At 44.6% G+C, this 20,375-nt stretch overlaps 1 protein-coding gene across 3 annotated transcripts; it reads left to right on the top strand.

Annotated features, from left to right (window-relative positions):
• The first annotated feature begins 3,168 nt into the window (after positions 1 to 3,168).
• On the top strand, positions 3,169 to 20,375 carry GOLGA7 (golgin A7). 3 transcript variants are annotated; one of them, XM_055567018.1, is made up of 6 exons: positions 3,169 to 3,304; positions 3,638 to 3,770; positions 8,826 to 8,978; positions 15,048 to 15,149; positions 16,547 to 16,614; positions 18,990 to 20,375. In XM_055567018.1, exons 2-5 carry the CDS (start codon positions 3,660 to 3,662, stop codon positions 16,583 to 16,585), a joined length of 405 nt encoding a protein of 134 aa, XP_055422993.1. In that variant the 5' UTR covers positions 3,169 to 3,304; positions 3,638 to 3,659; the 3' UTR covers positions 16,586 to 16,614; positions 18,990 to 20,375. The 3 variants fall into 3 exon arrangements, with proteins under 3 accessions (XP_055422993.1, XP_055422991.1, XP_055422992.1); XM_055567016.1 differs by having other exon boundaries at positions 3,172 to 3,304; positions 16,552 to 16,614; XM_055567017.1 differs by having other exon boundaries at positions 3,296 to 3,422; positions 16,552 to 16,614.

Genomic DNA, 20,375 nt, shown 5'->3' with positions numbered 1-20,375 from the left:
TGGAGTGGGGGCAGGTGCTTCAGGTAGTAATGCCAGTGATGGGGAGCGGCAGATGAAGCTCACTTCCTGCCGTGCAGCCTGGTTCTCAACAAGGAGTTGGGGACTGCTGAACAAAGGGACCAGATCACTGCCTGGGGAAAGAGACTGGGGAGGGGCCAGAAGGAGGGATTACAAAGAACTCTGGGAACCTTTTGAAAGTGATGAATGTTCTCTATCTTAACTAAGGCGATGGCTTCACAGCTGTATACACAGTTGGTAAGTTAGAACTTTTCAATTTGTCTGCTTTAAATACCTCCAGTTTATTGTATGCTATTTATTCTTCCCTAACTTGGAAGAAAAGTTATGACCAACCTAGACAGCATATTAAAAAGCAGAGACATAAGTTTGCCAACAAAGGTCTGTCTAGTCAAATCTATGGTTTTTCCAGTAGTCATGTATGGAAGTGAGACTTGGACCATAAAGAAAACTGAGTGCTGAAGAATTGATGCTTTTGAACTGTGGTGTTGGAGAAGACTCTTGAGAGTCCCTTGGACTGCAAGGAGATCCAACCAATCCATCCTAAAGGAAATCAGTCCTGAATATTCATTGGAAGGACTGATGCTGAAGCTGAAACTCCAATACTTTGGCCACCTGATGCAAAGAACTGACTCATTGGAAAAGACCCTGACGCTGGGAAAGATTGAAGGTGGGAGGAGAAGGGGACGACAGAGGATGAGATGGTTGACTGGCATAACCGACTGGATGGACATGAGTATGAGTAAAGTTCGGGAGTTGCTAATGGACAGGGAGGCCTGGCATGCTACAGTCCATGGGATCTTAAAGAGTCAAACACGACTGAGCGACTGAACTGAACTGAAAGCTGTTTTTAAAATACAATAGGAGAAATATTTAAATATATATTAGACAGTATCAGAGAGTGGTGCTAACAAGTTATACAGTGGTCCCCCTTACCCAAGGGGATCCATTCCAAGACCCTCTGTGGATATTCGAAACTGAAGATAGTACCAGACCCCACATATACTGTTTTTACCTACACACACACACCTATGATAAAGTTTAGTTTAATTAGGCTCAGTAAGAGATTAACAACAATGACTAATAATAATGAAAGTGAAAGTGTTCAATTCTCAGTCGTGTCCAACTCTTTATGACCCCAAAGCCTGTTAGACTCCTCTGTCTGTGGAATTCTCCAGGCAAGAATACTGAAGTGGGTTGCCATTCCCTTCTCTAGGGGATCTTCCTGACCTAGGAATTGAACCTGGGTCTCCTGCATTGCAGGCAGATTCTTTACCGTCTGAGCCACCAAAGAAGCCCCAGCTAATAATAATAGAACAATGATAGTATATTGTAATGAAAACTATGTGAATGTGGTCTCTCAGAATATCTTATTGTACTGTATTCACCCTTCTCTTGTGATCATGTGAGACGATAAAGTGCAAAGTGCCTATGTGAGGAGAGGAAGTGAGGTGAATGACGTAGGCATTGTGTTATAGCCTTAGGCTGTATTAACTTCTGACACTCGGTCAGAGGATCGTCTGTTTCAGGTAAGCCTGGATCATGATTGTGTCAGTGACTGGATGTCAGCCCTAGAGGTGGGTGATTGGGAAATCCCAAAGAGATGGAGCCAACAGCAAGAGATTTCATCACGCTAAATCGGGAAAGGGGTACATCAAGGCTGTATATTGTCACCCTGCTTATTTAACTTCTATGCAGAGTACATCATGAGAAACGCCAGGCTAGACAAAGCACAAGTTGGAATCAAGACTGCTGGGAAGAATATCAATAGCCTCAGATATGCAGATGATACCACCCTTGTGGCAGAAAGTGAAGAACTAAGGAGCCTCTTGATGAAAGTGAAAGAGGAAAGTGGAAAAAGTTGGCTTAAAACTTAACATTCAGAAAACTAAGATGGGGAAACAGTAGAAACAGTGGCTGACTTTATTTTTCTGGGCTCCAAAATTACTGTGGATGGTGATTGCAGCCATGAAATTAAAAGACGCTTACTCCTTGGAAGGAAAGTTATGACCAACCTAGAGAGCATATTAAAAAGCAGACACTACTTTGCCAACAAAGATCTGTCTAGTCAAGGCTATGGTTTTTCCAGTAGTCATGTATGGATGTGAGAGTTGGACTATAAAGAAAGCTGAGTACTGAAGAATTGATGCTTTTGAACTGTGGTGTTGGAGAAGACTCTTCAGAGTCCATTGGCCTGCAAGGAGATCCAACCAGTCCATCTTAAAGGAAATCAGTCCTGAATATTCATTGGAAGGACAGATGCTGAAGCTGAAACTCCAATAATTTGGCTACCTGATGTGAAGAACTGACTCATTGGAAAAGACCCTGACGCTGGGAAAGATTGAGGGCGGGAGAAGGGGATGACAGAGTATGAGATGGTTGGATTACATCTCCAACTTGATGGACATGAATGTGAACAAGCTCTGAGAGTTGGTGATGGACAGGGAAGCCTGGCATGTTGCATTCCATGGGGTTGCAAAGAGTCAGACAGGACTGAATGACTGAACTGAATAGGCACACAATTTAAAACATGAATTGTTTATTTCTGGAAACTTCCATTTCATCTTTTCAGACTGAAGTTGACTTGGGGGAGAGGTGGTAACTGAAACCTGGGAAAGCAAAACAGAGGATAAGGTGGAATAGTGTATCAGCCAGGCACACCAGGGCCTTCTGTGGTTGCCTTGCAAAGGTATGCTGAGCTCAGGGAGGGCACCAAGGGCCCACACAAGCCTGTCAGGTCACCTGAGGGGCAGAGGCTGGGGTGCTAGATGAAAATCTTTGGGGTGGAAGGAAAATACAACACCTCCAGGAAAGCTGGAGGAGGGGATGCGTGTGAGCAGTTTGTTTTGTACGGTGGAGTGGTTTCTCACGTGTAAACTGAGAGTTCCAATCAAAAGTGAAAATAAAACCTTTCGGTCAGTGATTAGAAACTCTGTCCGCACGACGAATGAGGAAATGACACAGCAGGGAAATGACACAGGACAGAAATCCCCAGCCTAGCCAAGTACCCTCTGATGAGCTCAGTCTGCAAGGTTTTCCCGGCAGCCAGGCCCAGCGGATCCTGCGGCCCCGCCCCCAGAGCCCGCAGTTCCGCCTCCCGGGTCTGAGGACCCGCCCCCGGACCCGCCCCGCAGCCCCGCCCTGCCTCTTCCTTCCAGCCGGACTCCTACGGGCAGGGCGGGGATCGGAGTCCTCATGGGCCCCGCCCACAGCGCGTCCCCGCACGGTAGCGCGCAGTCTCAACAGGATCGCTTTACGGCCGGAGGAGAGGGTGGGCCCTAGACTTGAGGTAGGTGTTCGAGCAGAGGGGCGGGGAGGTGTTGGGGGGGGGGAAAAGAGGCCTTTTGCGGCAGGACGTAAGTGGAGGCGTAGGCGTTGCGACAGCAGCTGGAGGGCAGAGGAGGCGGGTTCGTGTTTCCCGGGCCGAACCGGGCTGTGGGGGGGCGCGGGGCCTGGGCCGGGGAGGGAGCTGAAGGGCCGTGGTGCCAGCATGGGTGAAGGGGAGTGGGGCCGGGAGGCCTTGGGCCGCCCTGGGCGCTGGGCGGGTCTGCGGGGCTGGCGGGCCGGAGTCCTGGGTCCAGGCCGGGGGTATGACCGTGGTTGGTGTCCCCCGAACCCGCAGCGCGGCCCGTCCTGTCCTCGCCATGAGGCCGCAGCAGGCGCCTGTGTCCGGGAAGGTCTTCATTCAGCGAGACTACAGCAGTGGCACCCGCTGCCAGTTCCAGACCAAGTTCCCCGCGGAGCTGGAGAACCGGGTACGCAGCCGGGCTCCCCGCACCTGCGCTCGGCCGGGGCGGCGGCGGAGTGCGGGTCTGGGAGGGGCCGGGCACAGCAGGGGCCTGGGCCAGGGCTGTGCCAGGAGGAGTCTGGTAAGCAAGACCCGGCGTCGGGAGCAGGAGGAATGAGGCCAAGTCGCCGGGCCGGATGACCTGATGATGGCCAGGGCCAGAATCGGTACGCTGCCGTCCTCCCCACCCCACCCCACCCCGGGTTAGTGACCACAGTGATGAGGCACTTGATTCCTGACCCTCCAGGCCACCCACCTCGGTATGTTGTGTAAGCTGCATTCTCCAACCTCACCACGCAAAGATCACCATCATTCGAGTGACGAGCGTCCGGCCGCTTGTGCTGGTTTATTATTCGGTGCTGTGCTGGGCAGCGCAGACAGAGTAGTGCATGGGTCTGGACAGGGAAATATCTCAGAACGAGGCCCTCAACTGGTTCCTTATGCTGATTATCGCTGGGAGCCGACTTTTGTTGGCCTGTGGGCCAGAACTGTCATCAGAATGTGTGCCCTCTGGGCGGTCTTGCGCGCGGGAAGCGGTGTTTCTCCTTTCTTCAGACTTAATAAAAAGAATAATAATGGTCATTGGATCTTACTGTAAAGGTGCAGCGAAGTGAGACTATGTATGTGTTTTCTTGTGCCTAGGTGTGTTCATACTCCCAAAGACAGACTGTTTGGTCTTGAGGTTTGTAAGGTGAACCTGTTTCCTGCTCAGAGATCGGCTTCTGGTTAGATGGGAGCAGGTTTTGTGGTTCTTTTCACTTTGACAAGAGGGTGAGGGAGTCAGGGGTGATTGGGCATGGGTGTGGAGCTGTGAAGTGCTGGCCATGGAGTAGGTAGGTGTCGATGAGTATGTACTGGAGTGCAGCAGTCATTTAAAATTAGCTTGTGGCGGGGTAGGTCGTTCTACCTGATTGCCAAGGTGGGAAAATCAACAAAGATCAATGACTGTGTGCTTTGGCTTGATTTAGAATCCTCAGCAGGTTAGTGGCCCAAGTATGTTTCTTTAAATGCAAATTAAGGACCCAGCACACCTTATAAAGATGATTTGTAGATTAGTTTGTTTGTGAAATGTCCTGTAATTGTTGCAGTTTGGTGTTGCCACGTTATGAGATAACTCAGCCTGACACTAGCTGGACACCTCCATGGTGGTTTGAGAAGATAGAAATTGAGCAAGTTGCCTGTTGGCTAGAGCTACTGAATGTGGTTTTTAAAATAATTTAGCATTATAGTTAACAGGCTTTTTTAGTACTTATATGATATAGATCAAATGTTTCACTTTTAAGTCTCTTAGGGAAACTCTGACTTAATACTGTTTATGTGCTTTCAGATCAGAATGTAAACAACTCTTTTGCCCCACACTTATTTGGATGTCACTTGATGCTTTGTTTAAAGGATTTAAAAGTCAAACTTCCAGCTCATAATTGAGCCAAGTCTATTTATGCAGAATCAGACATGAGCCTTCAACTCTGTGTGTGGTGGAACCTTTATTTTATGGTCTGAATACAGAAACGGTGCAGTGACAGTACTCCATGGATGGCTATAGGAAGTTGCTCTTGCCAAATTCTGGAGTCCCTTCGTTTCTCTGACTTCGTGTAGCCCAGCACCACTTGTGGTTCTGAGTACTGTGTGTGTGTGCGCTTAGTTGCTCAGTCAGACTCTTTGCGACCCCATGGACTATAGCCCGCCAGGCTCCTCTGTCCACGGGGATTCTCCAGGCAAGAAAACTGGAGTGGGTTACCATTTCCTTCTCCAGAGACTCTTCCCAACCCAGGGATCGAACCCAGGTGTCCCACTTTGCAGACAGATTACCATCTGAGCCACTAGGGAATTCCAAGACTACTGCAGTGGGTAGCCTATCCCTTCTCCAGGGGATCTTCCCAATCCAGGAATTGAACCGAGATCTCCTGCATTACAGACAGATTCTTTATCAGCTGAGCTACCCTTGAAATTTTTTTTTTTTCCTTTTTAAATGTTTGGGTTAAAAACACTAGCTTATACTTGAAACTGTTTGGGAAAGCTTTGATTTTTTTTTTTTTTTAAAGTGTGTTGAGATTAAATTTAAATTACAGGTTTAAATTTTCCTTGCTTTGTTTGATGGAAAATTGAAAGGTTTCTTTCTTTGTTTCTCTGCTGCTTAACCTAGAAATTGTACTGATTGCAGTGCCACTGAGGCTGAGTTTCCCTTTGTGAGAATGTCGTACTTGGCAATGTAATAGAGGGAGAAATAAACATCCAGCTGTTTTGTATGACTTTAAAGCATTAAACACACACACATTTGTACCCTTTAATTTGGGAGTAAGAACAAGTTCTGTGTGTTAACAAGTTTACTTTCTCACTGCCTCTGAGAACATAATACTTTGATGTGTAAGCATTTTGTCGCCAGGACATTTCTTTAAAGCTCGATTCTTAACTTTAGCCAGCATGCAGACATCTTAGGAACCCTTGGTGTGGGCAGAAAGAGAAGTGAGTGAGCTATAATTGAGGCATTTGTTCCCTGCATCCCTTTAAAACTATGTCTCTATAGCCGGTCAGTAGAAATTACCTTTGACTCGTTACCTTTGACAAGCTTCAGCCTGATGCTTTCGGCAGGTAGTTCAACATGAAACAGAAATCCTGGCAGATGAGCCCAACTCCTATTTCCATTCAGACATCCACTGTTGATTGGTCCAAGCAGCTCTGACTTGACAAGCCTCCAGATGTCAGTGTAGCTGCTGTGTCGGTGTCCAGGCACCCAGAGGGGTGTGCTGACGGCCGTGCCTCATGGAGCCTGCGGGGCGTGAGCGCAAGGCCGGCGGTCGCCCTGCAGGGCCCTTCGTTTTGTGTGTCCTCGCCTTTACTGCTGCCTGTCATGCTTTTTTTTTAAATCTTTCCAAGAAGCTCTTAACTTTTTTTTTTAACCATTTTTTTTTTGGCCACGCTGCACAGCATGCAGGATCTTAGTTCCCTGACCCGGGATTGAACTGGGGCCCTCGGCACTGAAAGTGCCAAACCTAACCACTGGACTGCCAAGGAACTCCCATCTTTTTTTTTTTTCCAATTAAACTTTTTTTTTTTTTTAAATCTTCACCTTGGGTTTTTTAAAAAAATTTTTAAATGGTTTATGATTTGCTTCCATCCTGTAAAGCATTACAGTCGTGGAATAACTTTTAAGAATTAGTGTTTCTGGTGGGATCTGTAATTCCAAATCGGAAAGAAATCAAATGTTTCTGGGTTGGGGACTTCCTGGCAGTCTGGTGCTTAAGACTCAGCGCTTCCAAGGCAGGGGACGCAGGTTCAGTCCCTGGTCTGGAAACTGAGATCACACAGACCACCTGGTGTGGCTTAAAAAAAAAAAGTTTCTGGGTTGGATCGCCTAGTTTTTAATCATTCTATCCAAAGAAACATAAATAATTCAGAGAAGTTTCTTTCTCAGATCATAACATTGTAGATAAATCAAGTGCGAGTGTTTGAAATTGTTTGGACTTTCATGGTTTTACTGATGAACAAACAGAAGACATTAACTTTGGCAGAACCAGGTGGAGATAACAATTTACCATCAACACTTGTTCACTGAGCAGGTCTCCTCTCAGTCTGTGTTCTGGGAATGGTGACAGGTTGCCCAGGTGACCGTTAGTGACACAGCACGTCTTCAAGTGGCGGCCCTGGCTCCCAGCTCTGTCCCCACTCACCCAGCCCCCATCAGAAACACTCCTGTTCTGGGAAATTGAAAGTAGCTCCTTTTGAAAGGCAGGTTGAGTCACCACCACTTTAAGGTTTTCATGTGTTTGGCTCACTGAATCTTCACCATTTTCCACATGAAGGACAAAGCAGCTGCCTCTTACCTAAAGGTTTTCTGATAGCTTAAGGTTGATAATCTGTTAACAAAGAATTATGTTCTTGGAGCATAATTTTGGAAATGTTTTGGAAATTTGGAAATGTTCTGTCTCTAAGTGTATATTAAGGTTCTTGGAGTTTCTTTCTGCTTCTGTTTCTGTGTAAAGCCTTCATAAAGGAAAGAATTAATATGTAAGTGGGTATTCGTTTTAGGAATGAGGGGGATACTGTCTGAGAGCAGGCTGAGGATAAGGACAAGTAAGTTGGGCTTTGTTACCTGCTGAGAATGATAGAATTGGGTGAAATGCTCTACCTTGGGCCCTGAAATTCCCATGGAGATTTGAAACTGACAAAGTGCTGTTAAAAGAAGGAAGGAAAGGGAAACTGGAAGAAGAAAGTGAAAGCGGGTCATTGGAGAAAAGAAGATACCACGGTCGTGTTAGCACATGTGTGAGGTCATGGCGTCACTGACTAGAAAAAAGGTCATAGGTGTGCTTGGTGAGAAGAGCCCCGCGGTAGTGGGAGATTTTGCCTCGTCCAGTGTGAACCAAGTGGTTACTGTAAAAGAGATGGGAAAGCATACAGAGTTTGCCCCTTTTGATCTGCTGACAGTGTCCTTCCTCCCCTTTTTGGCCTCAGTCGATGCCAGCATTTAGGGACCACGGTTTAAGATCGCCTGCCCTTTCCGGTAAGGGAGCGTGCCGCGCCTCCTCGGGTGCCGCTCGTTTCTCACGCACGCCTCAGTTGCAGTGTCCTGTTGGCTGCTTGTGTTTTCACTGTTACGTGTCTGTTACACTCATGACTCTAAATGCCGTGAGGACAAGTCAGTGTCTTATTCATCTTTCTCCAAGGCCTGCCTGTGGTGATACCCGAAAGTATGAGCTCTGTAAATGGGAGTGTGGGAGAATGGAGGGCCGGAAGGACTGTGTTATTTAATTAACTTACTTGTGATTCAGCACAGAGGATCGGGAGACACCCTTTTCAGCTTGGACATAACACAGTGTCCAAAAGAAAGATGAAACTAAACAAACACTAACCAGTTTCAGCAACTTAGATCCAGATTTAATCACCTGAAAATTTGTTTGCCGACAGATAAAAATATTGACAAGACAGTGACCTATTTAGGGATCGCAGGCAGGAGTGACGTGTTCATCTTTTTTTTTTTTTTTTTTTTTTCAAAACTTATTTTAAAATTATTTTCTCGGTACAGATTGATCGGCAGCAATTTGAAGAAACAGTTCGGACCCTAAATAACCTTTATGCCGAGGCCGAGAAGCTTGGGGGCCAGTCGTATCTGGAAGGCTGCCTGGCTTGTCTAACAGCGTACACCATCTTCTTGTGCATGGAAACTCATTATGAGAAGGTAAGCCTACCCATGTTTTCCCAATCTCTTACAATCATTAAAAAAAAAAAAATGTGGGTTTGTTACAGGTTATGTTTACATGGTGACACTTGATATAAAATTTAAAGGGCCTTTTATAATAATAATAATTCAGATTTTATTGTTGCCTCTATGACCAGACACATAGAAGAGTGCTGAGTTTTTATTTCCCCAAATGTGTACCCTCCATCTCTTCCTCCCACCTGAGTGCTTGTCTCCCCTTTGAACTGTCTGCTGGACCCAGAGCTGCTGGCTTTTCAACTCAGGGGTCCGAAAGTCAAGCCTCACCTCCCCACTTGGTTCAGTGGCACCCTGTCTTTTTTGCCCAGCATCTTCAGGGGGTCGAGAAGAGGGAAATTGTACCAGTAGTCAGACCGAGCTGTCTTCCATTTCCCCATTCATTAACTTTATGACACCCTCGGCCACCCCCTGATTTATGCCCTTGTGACGTTTCTCCTAGACCAACACCACAGCCACAGAGCCTCTTTCCTGCCTTTCTCTTCCATTTCCAACAGCTATTGTGTCGTGAAACACAGCCGTGCCTCTCCTGCAGCATGAGGGGCCTTCTCAAGCCCTCCCCCAGCTCGCCTCTCCCAGGCCTGTCTCCCCCCCGTCCTCACTTTATCTTTCAGCCAGGTGCGCCCTCTGAGAAGACTTCCTCCACCAGAGATGCCCTTCCCATGTCCGAATTGCCTCAGTCCCTCAGTCCTGCTCTCAGCTGACTTTTCACCCTCTCTTCTGATTGGATTCCTTCTCTCCTCTCTGTCCCCACAGCACGTTACTGGAATCTGTTTTCTGGTACTTAAGCAGTCTCTGCTGAGGAATGTAGCATTTATATTCCTGTCTTACTTGCCCATCAAGTATGTTTTTCTTGCGATCAAGGACAGAGTATCCCTCTTGATGCCTAGCACGAGGCCTTGGGCGTAGGAGGCACTCGTGTGTTCAATGAATGGATGTTCATTAATCACAGTACACCCCTAGAGGATCATTCTGTTCTGACGTGTTTAGAAAGGGAAGGCTCTAAGGAGTTTAGTGTCACACCCTCTCCGCTGAAGTCTCCCGGTGGCTGTCTTGTACTCCATGTGGTGGAGAGCGGATACATGCGGCTCCAGCTTTTTGAGCTGTTGGCTGAACATGCCACTATGTTCTTCCTTACCATCCTGGTGTGAATCCCCTGGTGAGCATTTAAAGAGCTACACAGGCAGTTTATGTCCTTCTCCGTGTCACATACTTTCTTTCCTGCTTAACGTTCGACATCAGAAGTCACAAAGGATCCGTATCCGCTTTCAGTCTGTTTTGTCTTAGCAGCTCCTCTTTAGTGATACATTTGGTGAATGAAGGGACACGGGATCCATTCGATTAATATTTATTGAACATCTACTATGTGCTAAGCACTGTGCAGAGGATATAACTGAATGGGCAGACATGGTTACTGACGTTGTGGAGTTTATAAGTCTGGTAAAAACTGATACTAAGAAAACAAAACCCACAGAATTGTAAGTTGTGATAAATGCCTTAGAAAAAACCAAGCTTCCCTAGGATAGAACATAACTGGAGAGACTAATTTAGATGGGGGGTCAGAAAGGGCCTCTGCAGTGCTAACATTCAGCTGCCACGTGAAGGATGGGGAGCCTGGGGCCTTTAAGGAGGACGGAGGAGGACACGCAGAGCGTGGGTCCCCTGTGCAGAGCAGGGGAGGGCGGAGGTGATGGGGGAGGTGAGGGGACCTGTGTCCTGCACCGTGGAATGTGTTCTCCCTGGAGAGAGGCTTAGATTTTATTTCCACGCAGGGAAGGATCACTGAAGCTTTTCAAGCAGGAGGGTGGTAGGATCCGATTTTCATTTTAAACAGATTTCTTGGCTCTGGGGAAGAAAGGTATAAAAGTGCAAGTAAGACGCTTCGTAGAAGTCCAGGCAGGAGAGAAGAGCCTGGGCAGGGAGGGAGCGGCAGGGACGGCAGGAGGTGAGCGGATTCAAGGGACAAGGTGGTGGAGGAGGAGCCGGGTGCGCTGGGGAGCCACTGACCACGGGAGGGGGTGGGCGGGGAGGGCTGGGCTCGTGCAGGTAAAACACTCATGCCACGTGGCCGTCAAAGACATGTAATATTGCCAATTTAAGGCAGAAATACTTCCTCCAGAGTGTTTTATTCATGCCTCATGGAATATTACATGCTTGAATTGTTATTTCACTGTAGTTTTTAAATTTGTTGATGAAATTTTAATTAACTTATTTTTTCATGTGCCTTTGCTAAAATAGATACAGATACCTGCTTCTGGCATCAGTTATAAAGAGACTGATCATTGGGTGCCAGCCAGGTCATTTCCTAGTTTTGAGTCATAGACAAGTTCATCTCTCCAAATCTGAGTTCTCAATTGTAAGCAGGTCTTAGACTGATGGTTACCAAGGAGTAGGGGTGGGTGTTAGCAGATGCAGACTAGGAGACATAGGAAAGAAACCATCATGAAACAGAATATGAAAGAGAACGTTATGTACATGTATAACTGAATCACTTTGCTGTATAGCAGTAATTAACACAGCATTGTTTAAAAAAAACAAAAAAGGTAAATCCAAAAAAGAAATATAATGGATCTTTGAATTAATAAATTGCCTTACATATGGCAGGTGCTTAAAAACCAAGTTAGTGTGTGTGTATATATGTTTTAATCAGATATGTGTGCACTTACATGTACAGGTTTTTTTTTTTACCTCAAGTGTATAAGTGTATAAGTAATCTTTTTTTAGCAGCTGCTAGTTTCTTTATCTACTAAAACATTTAGCAACTCTTAATTAAAATATTTTTTGATTATTATTTGATTATTTTGATTATTAATTTTGGAAGGCATTTCTCAACAGAAAATAATGGACTTGAGTTCATAAGTAACATATAAGGTATTACTTTACAAGTCTAATTAAAGTCTCTTTTACTGAGTAAGTATTATAAAGCAAATAAAGACCCAATAAAATTAGTCAAGAAACCCAAATTTATGGCACATTTTATAAATACGTGATTTTATATAAGAAATGTGGACATGAATTAACTAGATCATGCAAAGTACATAACTGGAATGGTCATAATAAGGATATAATCTCCATGTACTTTTAAAAGAAAACATTGTAAATGTGTATTTGTATTTTTGATAAGATGATAAAAATGTTAGAGCACTCAGCCACTCCGTCTCTCCAGTTTGCCCCTTAGGAATTCCTGTGCTATTATTTTCTACTTTATGAAGGGACAAAATTGAGTCATTTAATCTTGATCGTTTTGAACACTAGAACTTCCAGTCTACAAACAGTAAGCCAAGTATAATGACACTGACGCCTTGTCACGTGGGTTAAATTTTTTGAGATTGTAAATCGGCCTTTTAAAGCCCACTAGAACAATCATGCTTTTTTTTTTTTCTATAATGTGCTATTTATTGATTTACAATGAAGATAAAGGCTTCAGTGTTATTCCTGTCCATTGCTGCCCATTATAATCAGGGAACAAATGGGCCTGTGGAACGTTCTTCTTTCAGGGGCAGTTGCTGTGTTCGTCCACCAGAGACGTCCCTGCTGCCCATGGGCTGTGACGTGAAAGGAGCACAGTCAGAGGAACTCAGATCTTTCTGGAAACGCTAAGCCCCTGGGCCTCTCACTCAACCCCACTTCGGTTATCTTTCCTCAAGGGCTTTGAGAGGCTTATTCTCAAAGAGGACAATAGCCTTTCCTGAGGTCTAAGTGTTTAGCTTTGTAAATACTATACAAACTGAGGTTTTTATTGCAGGTTTGAGGATAACAGAGATAATTTTGTTCGGTATTATACTTTGTTTTAACAACGATTTACTAAAAATAGTGAAGTGTGAATAAAATGTCAACACAGAGTCCCTGGAGGCTGGGAACGTCGCTCTGTCCTGTCAGGAGAGGCGCAAGTTCACTCACGCCCGTGAGCTGCCTGTTGCTAGCAACGCGTCTGGGTTAGCACAGTCCTGCCTCACTGCAGCGCTGTGGGAGGACTTGCAGCTGGCACCCAAGGAAAGCTGGCTGTCTTCTTTCTGAACTGAAACCCAAATGTCCATGAGTGTTATCAAAGTTTAAACAAAAGCCTTGCACGACAGAGTTCTGCTTGAATTGAATAAAGGATGGCTGTGTCTTTGCTAATAACCTGCACTCGAGGAGGGGAGGAGAGCTGTGTGAAGGAATCCTTTCTTTGAAATCAGCCATGCAGGCGGGTTTCTCGGTGTCCACCCGGTGGAAATGGACGGGCCGAGAGGAGCCTGGCTCTCCGGTTTCCAGCTCTGGCAGGTGAGCACAGAAGGAAATTGGAGAGAAGAGGGAGAATCCTGAATTGGGCACCTTCGTGGGTGACTTGCTTCCCCTCTTTTTAGCATGATTGACAGTGTTCTTGCCTGGAGAATCCCAGGGATGGGGGAGCCTGGTGGGCTGCCGCCTGTGGGGTTGCACAGAGTCGGACACACTGAAGTGACTTAGCAGCAGCAGCAGCAGCAGCATGATTGACAAATCCTGGTGGAAAGAGAGTGACTGAGATTTTTTTTTTTTTTGCTCATTAAGACCAGGCACTGCTCAAATTCTTTGAGAGTTGAAAATAGAAGAATGACATATGTACTTTAGGTAATTAGGTGAAAAAGTCTTTTCTTTAGAAATAGTATTCTTACATTACTTCATAACCCTGCAGATGGCTCTTTTAATAATATCATGCTCCTTTAAAAAAAACGTACAACATGAGATTGTATTATCCCCCAGAGATGTAACCTAAATAGACTGTTTATTGTCCTTCAATGAGAAAATCCATTATACAAGCAGCATAGAGTTTTAAATTCTAAATCAGTTTATACCAAAGCAGCTACATTTTATCATTCTAATATGTTGGTTTGTTCTGGTACATTATAGACCCACACTTAAATTTCTTCATTTCCAGCTTTATTTTCATACAGTTCTTTTTTTCCCTTTATGTTGTGATCACATTTATCTGAGACCTTATCATATTCTGGTAGTGTGAATTTAAGGAAACATACAGTAATTAAAGAATTGGATCAAAGCCTCTTTGAAGATTAGAGCCAGCAAAGGATTATAATGACCTTGAATCTGAAATAAAACATGTGACTCTTTGATTTTGTGTATCGCTATTAAGATTTATTTTCTTCTAGGTTATCTGTCTCAGAATTGCCCTTATTAAAGCTTAAGATTTGGCAATTTCCAGAAGTTCCTTTTTATCCTATCTGGTTTTTGTCTACGTTTGCTTTGACTTTTACAACCTTAATACTAAACTTATAAATCGAGGTTCCCATCTAGGACACAAGAGCAGGCTTCAGAGCAGCCTCCCATGCAGGCCAGGAGATGATGTAGAGCACTGGTCACCAGACCTCCATGGCAGCCAGCACAAACATGCCTGATGAAGGACACAGATTTCTCAGTTTTGAATGCACTGGACTCCCTTTGTTATAGGCCTGCTTTGTATTATGACTTTAAATTGATGAAAACGTACAGCAGAGAAAGCAGTTCTTTCTTTCTTTTTTGGAGGGGAGGGTGGGGGGCATGGCTTACAGTTTGTAGGATCTTAGTTCCCCGATCAGGCATGCAAATGGGCCCTCAGCAGTGACCCGAGGGTCCTGACCACTGGACTGCAGAGAAGTCCCAAGAAGCATCTCTTAAGTGTCCAGGAGAAAGCCAGAAGCTGTCCCTGGTATTAGAGGAGGTCACATGTCACACATTTCCTGAGTAGGGAAAGGGAAGGCACGTAACGTGTGTGTATGGTCACCTCCAAATTTCTCCATATCTAGGACGGAGGGAAGGGGCGTGGCTCCCGTGCCGCCATCTGGCTGCATCTCTGTTTGGACTTAGGCTGTATGGACGTGTTCAGAACTGGGGTTGGGGGGGCGGGTGTTGGGGACTCAGGGCATGAGCCACGGAGTCAGAGCTGTCCCTCCACGTGAACACCTATTTCTTGCTTTGAAAACTAATTCTTCTGCCTGAATATTTTGCAGTTCAGCTGAATACTCAAAAGGAAAATCTGATGAAGTTGGTAAGAGAGCTGTGTTGTTTCTCTTTGGTCAGGTCCTGAAGAAAGTCTCCAAATACATTCAAGAGCAGAATGAGAAGATCTACGCCCCCCAAGGCCTCCTCCTGACAGATCCCATCGAGAGAGGACTGCGAGTTGTATCTTTTCAGTCCAGATCATAAGGTCTAAGTATTTGACGGCCCCGTCAGCCCGGGCAAGAGAGGATTTCCCTCAGTTCCCGAACCTGCCGTGGGCTCTGCTGCTGGAAGGCACACTCTCCCTCCAGCACAGCTCCTTCCCGGGCGTCGTGCTGGGCTCTGGAGCATTTAGTGTTGGGGCTGCCATTGTCTTGGTGGCTGTGCAGCATCTTGTAGTAATAATGGGAGTGGGGTGAGTCATGCTTCTCAGCTGCAGAGGCTGCACCAAAGGCCCCTTTGAAATGCATGAACTCAGTGCGCGGAGAGCTCGTCGTCCAAATAAATCGCAGCTCCACGGGTTCATCTGACGAGTTGAAATCAGTTACAGCTGCCAGATGTATCATTTCATTACCTTTGACATAACTGCATATTTTAGAGGCAGTTGACTTTGAAAATCATGAAGTTTATTTTGGTAATTTGGTAAATAAAATTGCAAAAAAAAAAACTAATTTAGCTTGATAACAAGTAAAATAAATAACTGGGTAAAATAAAATTTTTTTAAAACCTAGGTCAGATAATCCCAGGCCTTCCGGCTGATAATCATTTCAACGGCTTTATTATACTTGTATCGGTGTTTCTTAAACTTTTAGAGGTCGTGAGCTCTCTCATAAAATAAAGTTTGCATACAATTTCAGGGTGCTTTGCACCCCTGACGTCATTACCTCACTATGGATGCTCAGTTAAGAGCCCCCCTTAGTTCTGCAATAAAGTATCCTTTTTCAGATTCTTTTCTTCTTTTAAAAAGTAAATAATGTTTGGAGAGGAACTCTGTGGTATACCACAAGCAATTACATTTGTTGAATTTTTCAGCAAGGTGTGGAAAACACAGTGTTTAACTTAAGCAGGAGAAATTTTTAATGTTTTGAGACAAGTAAAGCAAATAATAATTATTTTAATTACTTAAATAATCATTTAAAATTACTTAAATGGTAATGTAAAATAAGGAAAGACAAGGGGGACTTTCCTAGCGGTCCAACAGTTAAGACTCCGGCCTCCAGTCGGCGGTTGCAGGTTCAGTCTCACGTAGGGAACTAAGATGTCCCACACGCCATGAGGTGCAGCCAAAACAACTTTTTTTTTAAGTTAAGTAAAGACAAGTCCGCACAGATCACACCCATCTTCTCTCTGTAGTCCCTTTTTCTGTGTTCTGTTCTCCAGTGTGTTTTCTTTTTTTTTTTAATTTTATTTTATTTTTAAACTTTACATAATTGTATTAGTTTTGCCAAATATCAAAATGAATCCGCCACAGGTATACATGTGTTCCCCATCCTGAACCCTCCTCCCTCCTCCCTCCCCATACCATCCCTCTGGGTCGTCCCAGTGCACTAGTCCAGTGTGTTTTCTTAACAGCCATGCTGTTTAGATTGAAATTACCATTTATGAAGACAGAGGCATGAGCAGTGGAAGATAAACCATAGAATTAAAGGTAAATATGAAATTGTATGATTTATGTGCCATTTTTGTAATTTTGTAGGATGCATAAATTTTCTCGCCCGCATCATAAATACTGGCATACTCTTTGTACTGACTTGATATTTAAAATGTGTCATTAACCCAAATTCTGTTAACCCAAGTGATAGTTTAATCCTGATTTTTTTTCTTCCCCCTTTGTTGTTTTCAGGCTGGTTTTGTTATTACTTTGGGGGGTTTGGGGGAGGTCTTATTTTAATATTTCAAAACTATCTGGACATTTTAATAGATGGGTCTTACACATAAAAATCAGATCAGAGATTTCCCTGACAGATTTCCCTGTCATTAAACCCATGACAAATAATAACCAAAGAAACATTTCAGAATAGGGAGATTCTAAATATTTCCTGTATTTGAGTGGCTTCATAGCCCTTTAGAAGAAACCTTACCTCCAGTGGGTAGAACCATAAATGTTCATTCTCTTTAGAATGTTCATGTTCTCACATATCCATATAATGATGTTGAACAACTGAGCAACGAATTGATGAATGCTGGTGGGAATGTGCGGGAAGAATCACCTGGAAGCCACCGTGCCTTCTAAGTGACCAAACAAATGGTGGATTTCTGCACGTTTCCGTCCTGCGCTCTGCCTCCCGGTAGTAATTCTACCGCGGAGCTTTCCTGACCGCGTCCGCAGGCAGCTGTCCCTGACTCACAGGAGGCCGCGCAGAAACAGATTCAGCCAGAGCAGCCAGCCTCCTCCGCAGGGCAGCAGTAATGATGCTCACTGCTGTTCTGAGGGCAGGGCTGTGTGCTAGGTGTTACACAGACGGTGTTTCCACTTCTCACGAGAATCCTGCCCAGTATTTCCCCCACTTAACAGATAAGCAAACCAAGATAGGAAGAGATTAAGTGATGATCTCCAGGTCACACAGCTAATGAGTCCCGGTTACGAACCCGAGTCTGATTGACCATAAAGCCTTGTCTTTTCACCATACTTCCTGTAAGTACATGCAGCAGCAGAGATGTGGAGAAAGAGAGAGTCCATCACATTATTCTAAGTGCTTTTCCCCTTCGTTTCTTTTCCAGTACCTTTTAAAAATAACATCTTGTCTGCCCTGTACCATTTGTTGAATGCTATTAATACATAACTGCCTTCTCTGAGCGCTAGGGAATGTGTCCTCCGAGGTCTTAGAAGACACAGACCTAAACAATGACACCCTCTGCCATGTGTTTTATTCTTTACTGAGGCTGTTTTGGAGCACTTGGTGTTACCTGTTCACACACTTTCTCACGTGCGGTTTGCAAACTGGTGTTTCTCAGACGAGCAGCCAGGAGCCCTACGTGTGGGTTTTGTGACGGCCGCTGGGATACGTTTGTTTGATCAGCTGCAGCTGCGCTGCTTTGGCACAACCCATTTGTCATGACTCACTTTGCAGCTCTTATTGCTTTAATACACTGTTTTTCTGAGGTGGCTCGGGATTTGGAGCAATTGCACACCAGAGACGAATCTATCAATATTCAACAACAGTGAAATTTTGAAATGAGATTTACATTAGGAACTTGTGGTAATTTCATGAATGCAAATATTTTCGTTCAGTGTAATTTAGTTTTCAGAGCTGTGTGTTCCTCAGACCCAGGATCCTGTGTGGGCTGAGGTCTTAGAGGAGAGGGGAAAACTCTCTAATGAATTCAGTTCTGTCGTTTTTCTTAAGCATACGTGGTGTCTGCAGCTTAAAGCATTACATGGGAATTAAAATTAATGACTTAAGAGCATACAAATCATGGAGGTGGCCTTTATTTTTTAAAAAAGAGTGTTATATCTTGCTCCTCTTAAAAAAGTTTGAATTTTTTTGATACCTTTGTTACTCAACAAACTGATGGTTGTTTTCTCTCTTCAGATTAAGGTTGTCTTCTTTACTTAAAAAACAGAATGTAGCACTAATCTATCATGATAAATAAGTGATAATAAAAACACCCAGCGCTTGTGGGCGCCCCCTGTGTGCCCGCATCATTCACAACACCCTCTGAGGTCCGTGGCGGTGTCCCTGTTTTTCAGACGAGGGGACTGAGGCCCGGAGGATTTCAGTTACTTGTCCAGGGCCCCAAACGGGCAGGTCGGCAGGAGGCAGCCAGGCCTGGATTGGCCGCGTGCCCCTGTGCTGTCCTGCCTCTCAAGACATGATTGGTCTGAGATGCAAACGTTCAGGCTTGGATCTCTGGACCCTCGAGCCATGGACCCCCATCGGCAGATGAGACAGATCCGGGCATCTCAGTAGCCGGAGCCTGGGTCAATGGAGTGTAGCCCACACGCAGGGAGGTCACAGCAGCTGCTCTTGGGAGGTCAGTCGGTGTCGCTTTCTAAACCTTTGCTTCCCCCTCTAACTGCAGATCCCACCTCCAGCTGGGACCCTCACCTGTCCACCGGCCGACTGCAGAGCGTCCCCCTACCTCCTCTCCAGAGCATCATTCCTTCGTATCTGCTGCCAGAGCCACGGTGCCATTCACTCCAAGGACTGACTTTCTAAAATTCCGCACCTGGAGTGACCTCTAGTCGCTCAGCATCCACTTTGTGTCTCCAAATCGTGTAGGACTCTGCAATCTTTTGATCAGTTTCTAAGAAAATGCAGTGAAGCGTTTCACTTTTTCATTCAAAGCCATTAAAAACATATGCAGTTGGTCAGCCCAACACAGTTTATTCTCGCCTGCCACCAGCACCGGTGGTCCTCACCGTTCCTTGGGCTTCAGCAGGCCGTACCCTAGCCAGTGTTCAGTCTTACTCCCCCGAATTCATGAAATGCTTTTCTCCAGGATTTTGGTGAAGGGTGGGCTGTGTCTGGTTTTGCTAACGCATCTCCCAGATTTCAGAGAACTACCAGTTTTGCTGTGACTCAAAGCTTAAAGATCTACTTCTGCTGTTTAATTTCCCAAACTGAAGCTCATTGGAAAAATAATGTATTATTTTACTTGTTTTATTATAGCCATTTCCTAATTAAAGCAGTATTTAATGCATTTTCCAGGTTTGGTTTTTTTTTTAGAATTCTGTTACTACTGCATCACCTCAAACATTGGGAAGATGTGGTATGTGTCGCTTGTTCCTTATAAAAATAAGTAAGCACAATAAAGTGGATGCTAAACCATCAAACTCAAATGTCCCTGCTGTGTCCCTGAATGTGTAATGAGCAAGTGTAATAAATATTTTAATTATAGTTTTGTTATAAATGTAACTTAAGAGAAAAAAAAATTTGATAGGAATAATACTGTATATTGCTAATTTTTAACTCTCCCTGCTGGCAGTCCTTATGATTCATAGACTTTATCATATACAGTATTCCGTGCACAGAAACATGTATGATTGGTTCAAGTTCAGTAAGATAAGTGATTTCCTGCTAAAACTGTCAAGTCCCGAGTCACTGTTTGGAGTTCTTTTTTTGGCTGTATGTTCTTAGCATTGGGACTTCCCATACCCTTCACCTTCGGGGTTTGAGAGCACTGTTTTTGGGAGAAGGATAAGATATGTATTAGGAGAGAATGAAACAGTTAAAAGTTTTACTTTCAGAGATGTTGTAGGTGCTAATACTGGATTTAACCTTTCAGATTTAATTTCTTTTATGAGTCTGTTAGTTATTCAGTAAATCCCATAGTTCTGTGTAATATTTTAATTGTATAACTTGTTACTTTATAATAGCCTATAATAGTGTGTCTGTCTGCCTTTTCAACCCGTTGCAATAACTTTGCTGAAATATTAACACATTAGTAAAACTTTTCTTAAACAAA

This window comes from Bubalus kerabau, chromosome 2, assembly GCF_029407905.1.
Source record: "Bubalus kerabau isolate K-KA32 ecotype Philippines breed swamp buffalo chromosome 2, PCC_UOA_SB_1v2, whole genome shotgun sequence".
NCBI classification, from domain to species: domain Eukaryota; kingdom Metazoa; phylum Chordata; class Mammalia; order Artiodactyla; family Bovidae; genus Bubalus; species Bubalus kerabau.
The sequence above is the reverse complement of the archived record's forward strand: the minus strand, read 5'-3'. Positions and strand labels throughout refer to the sequence as shown.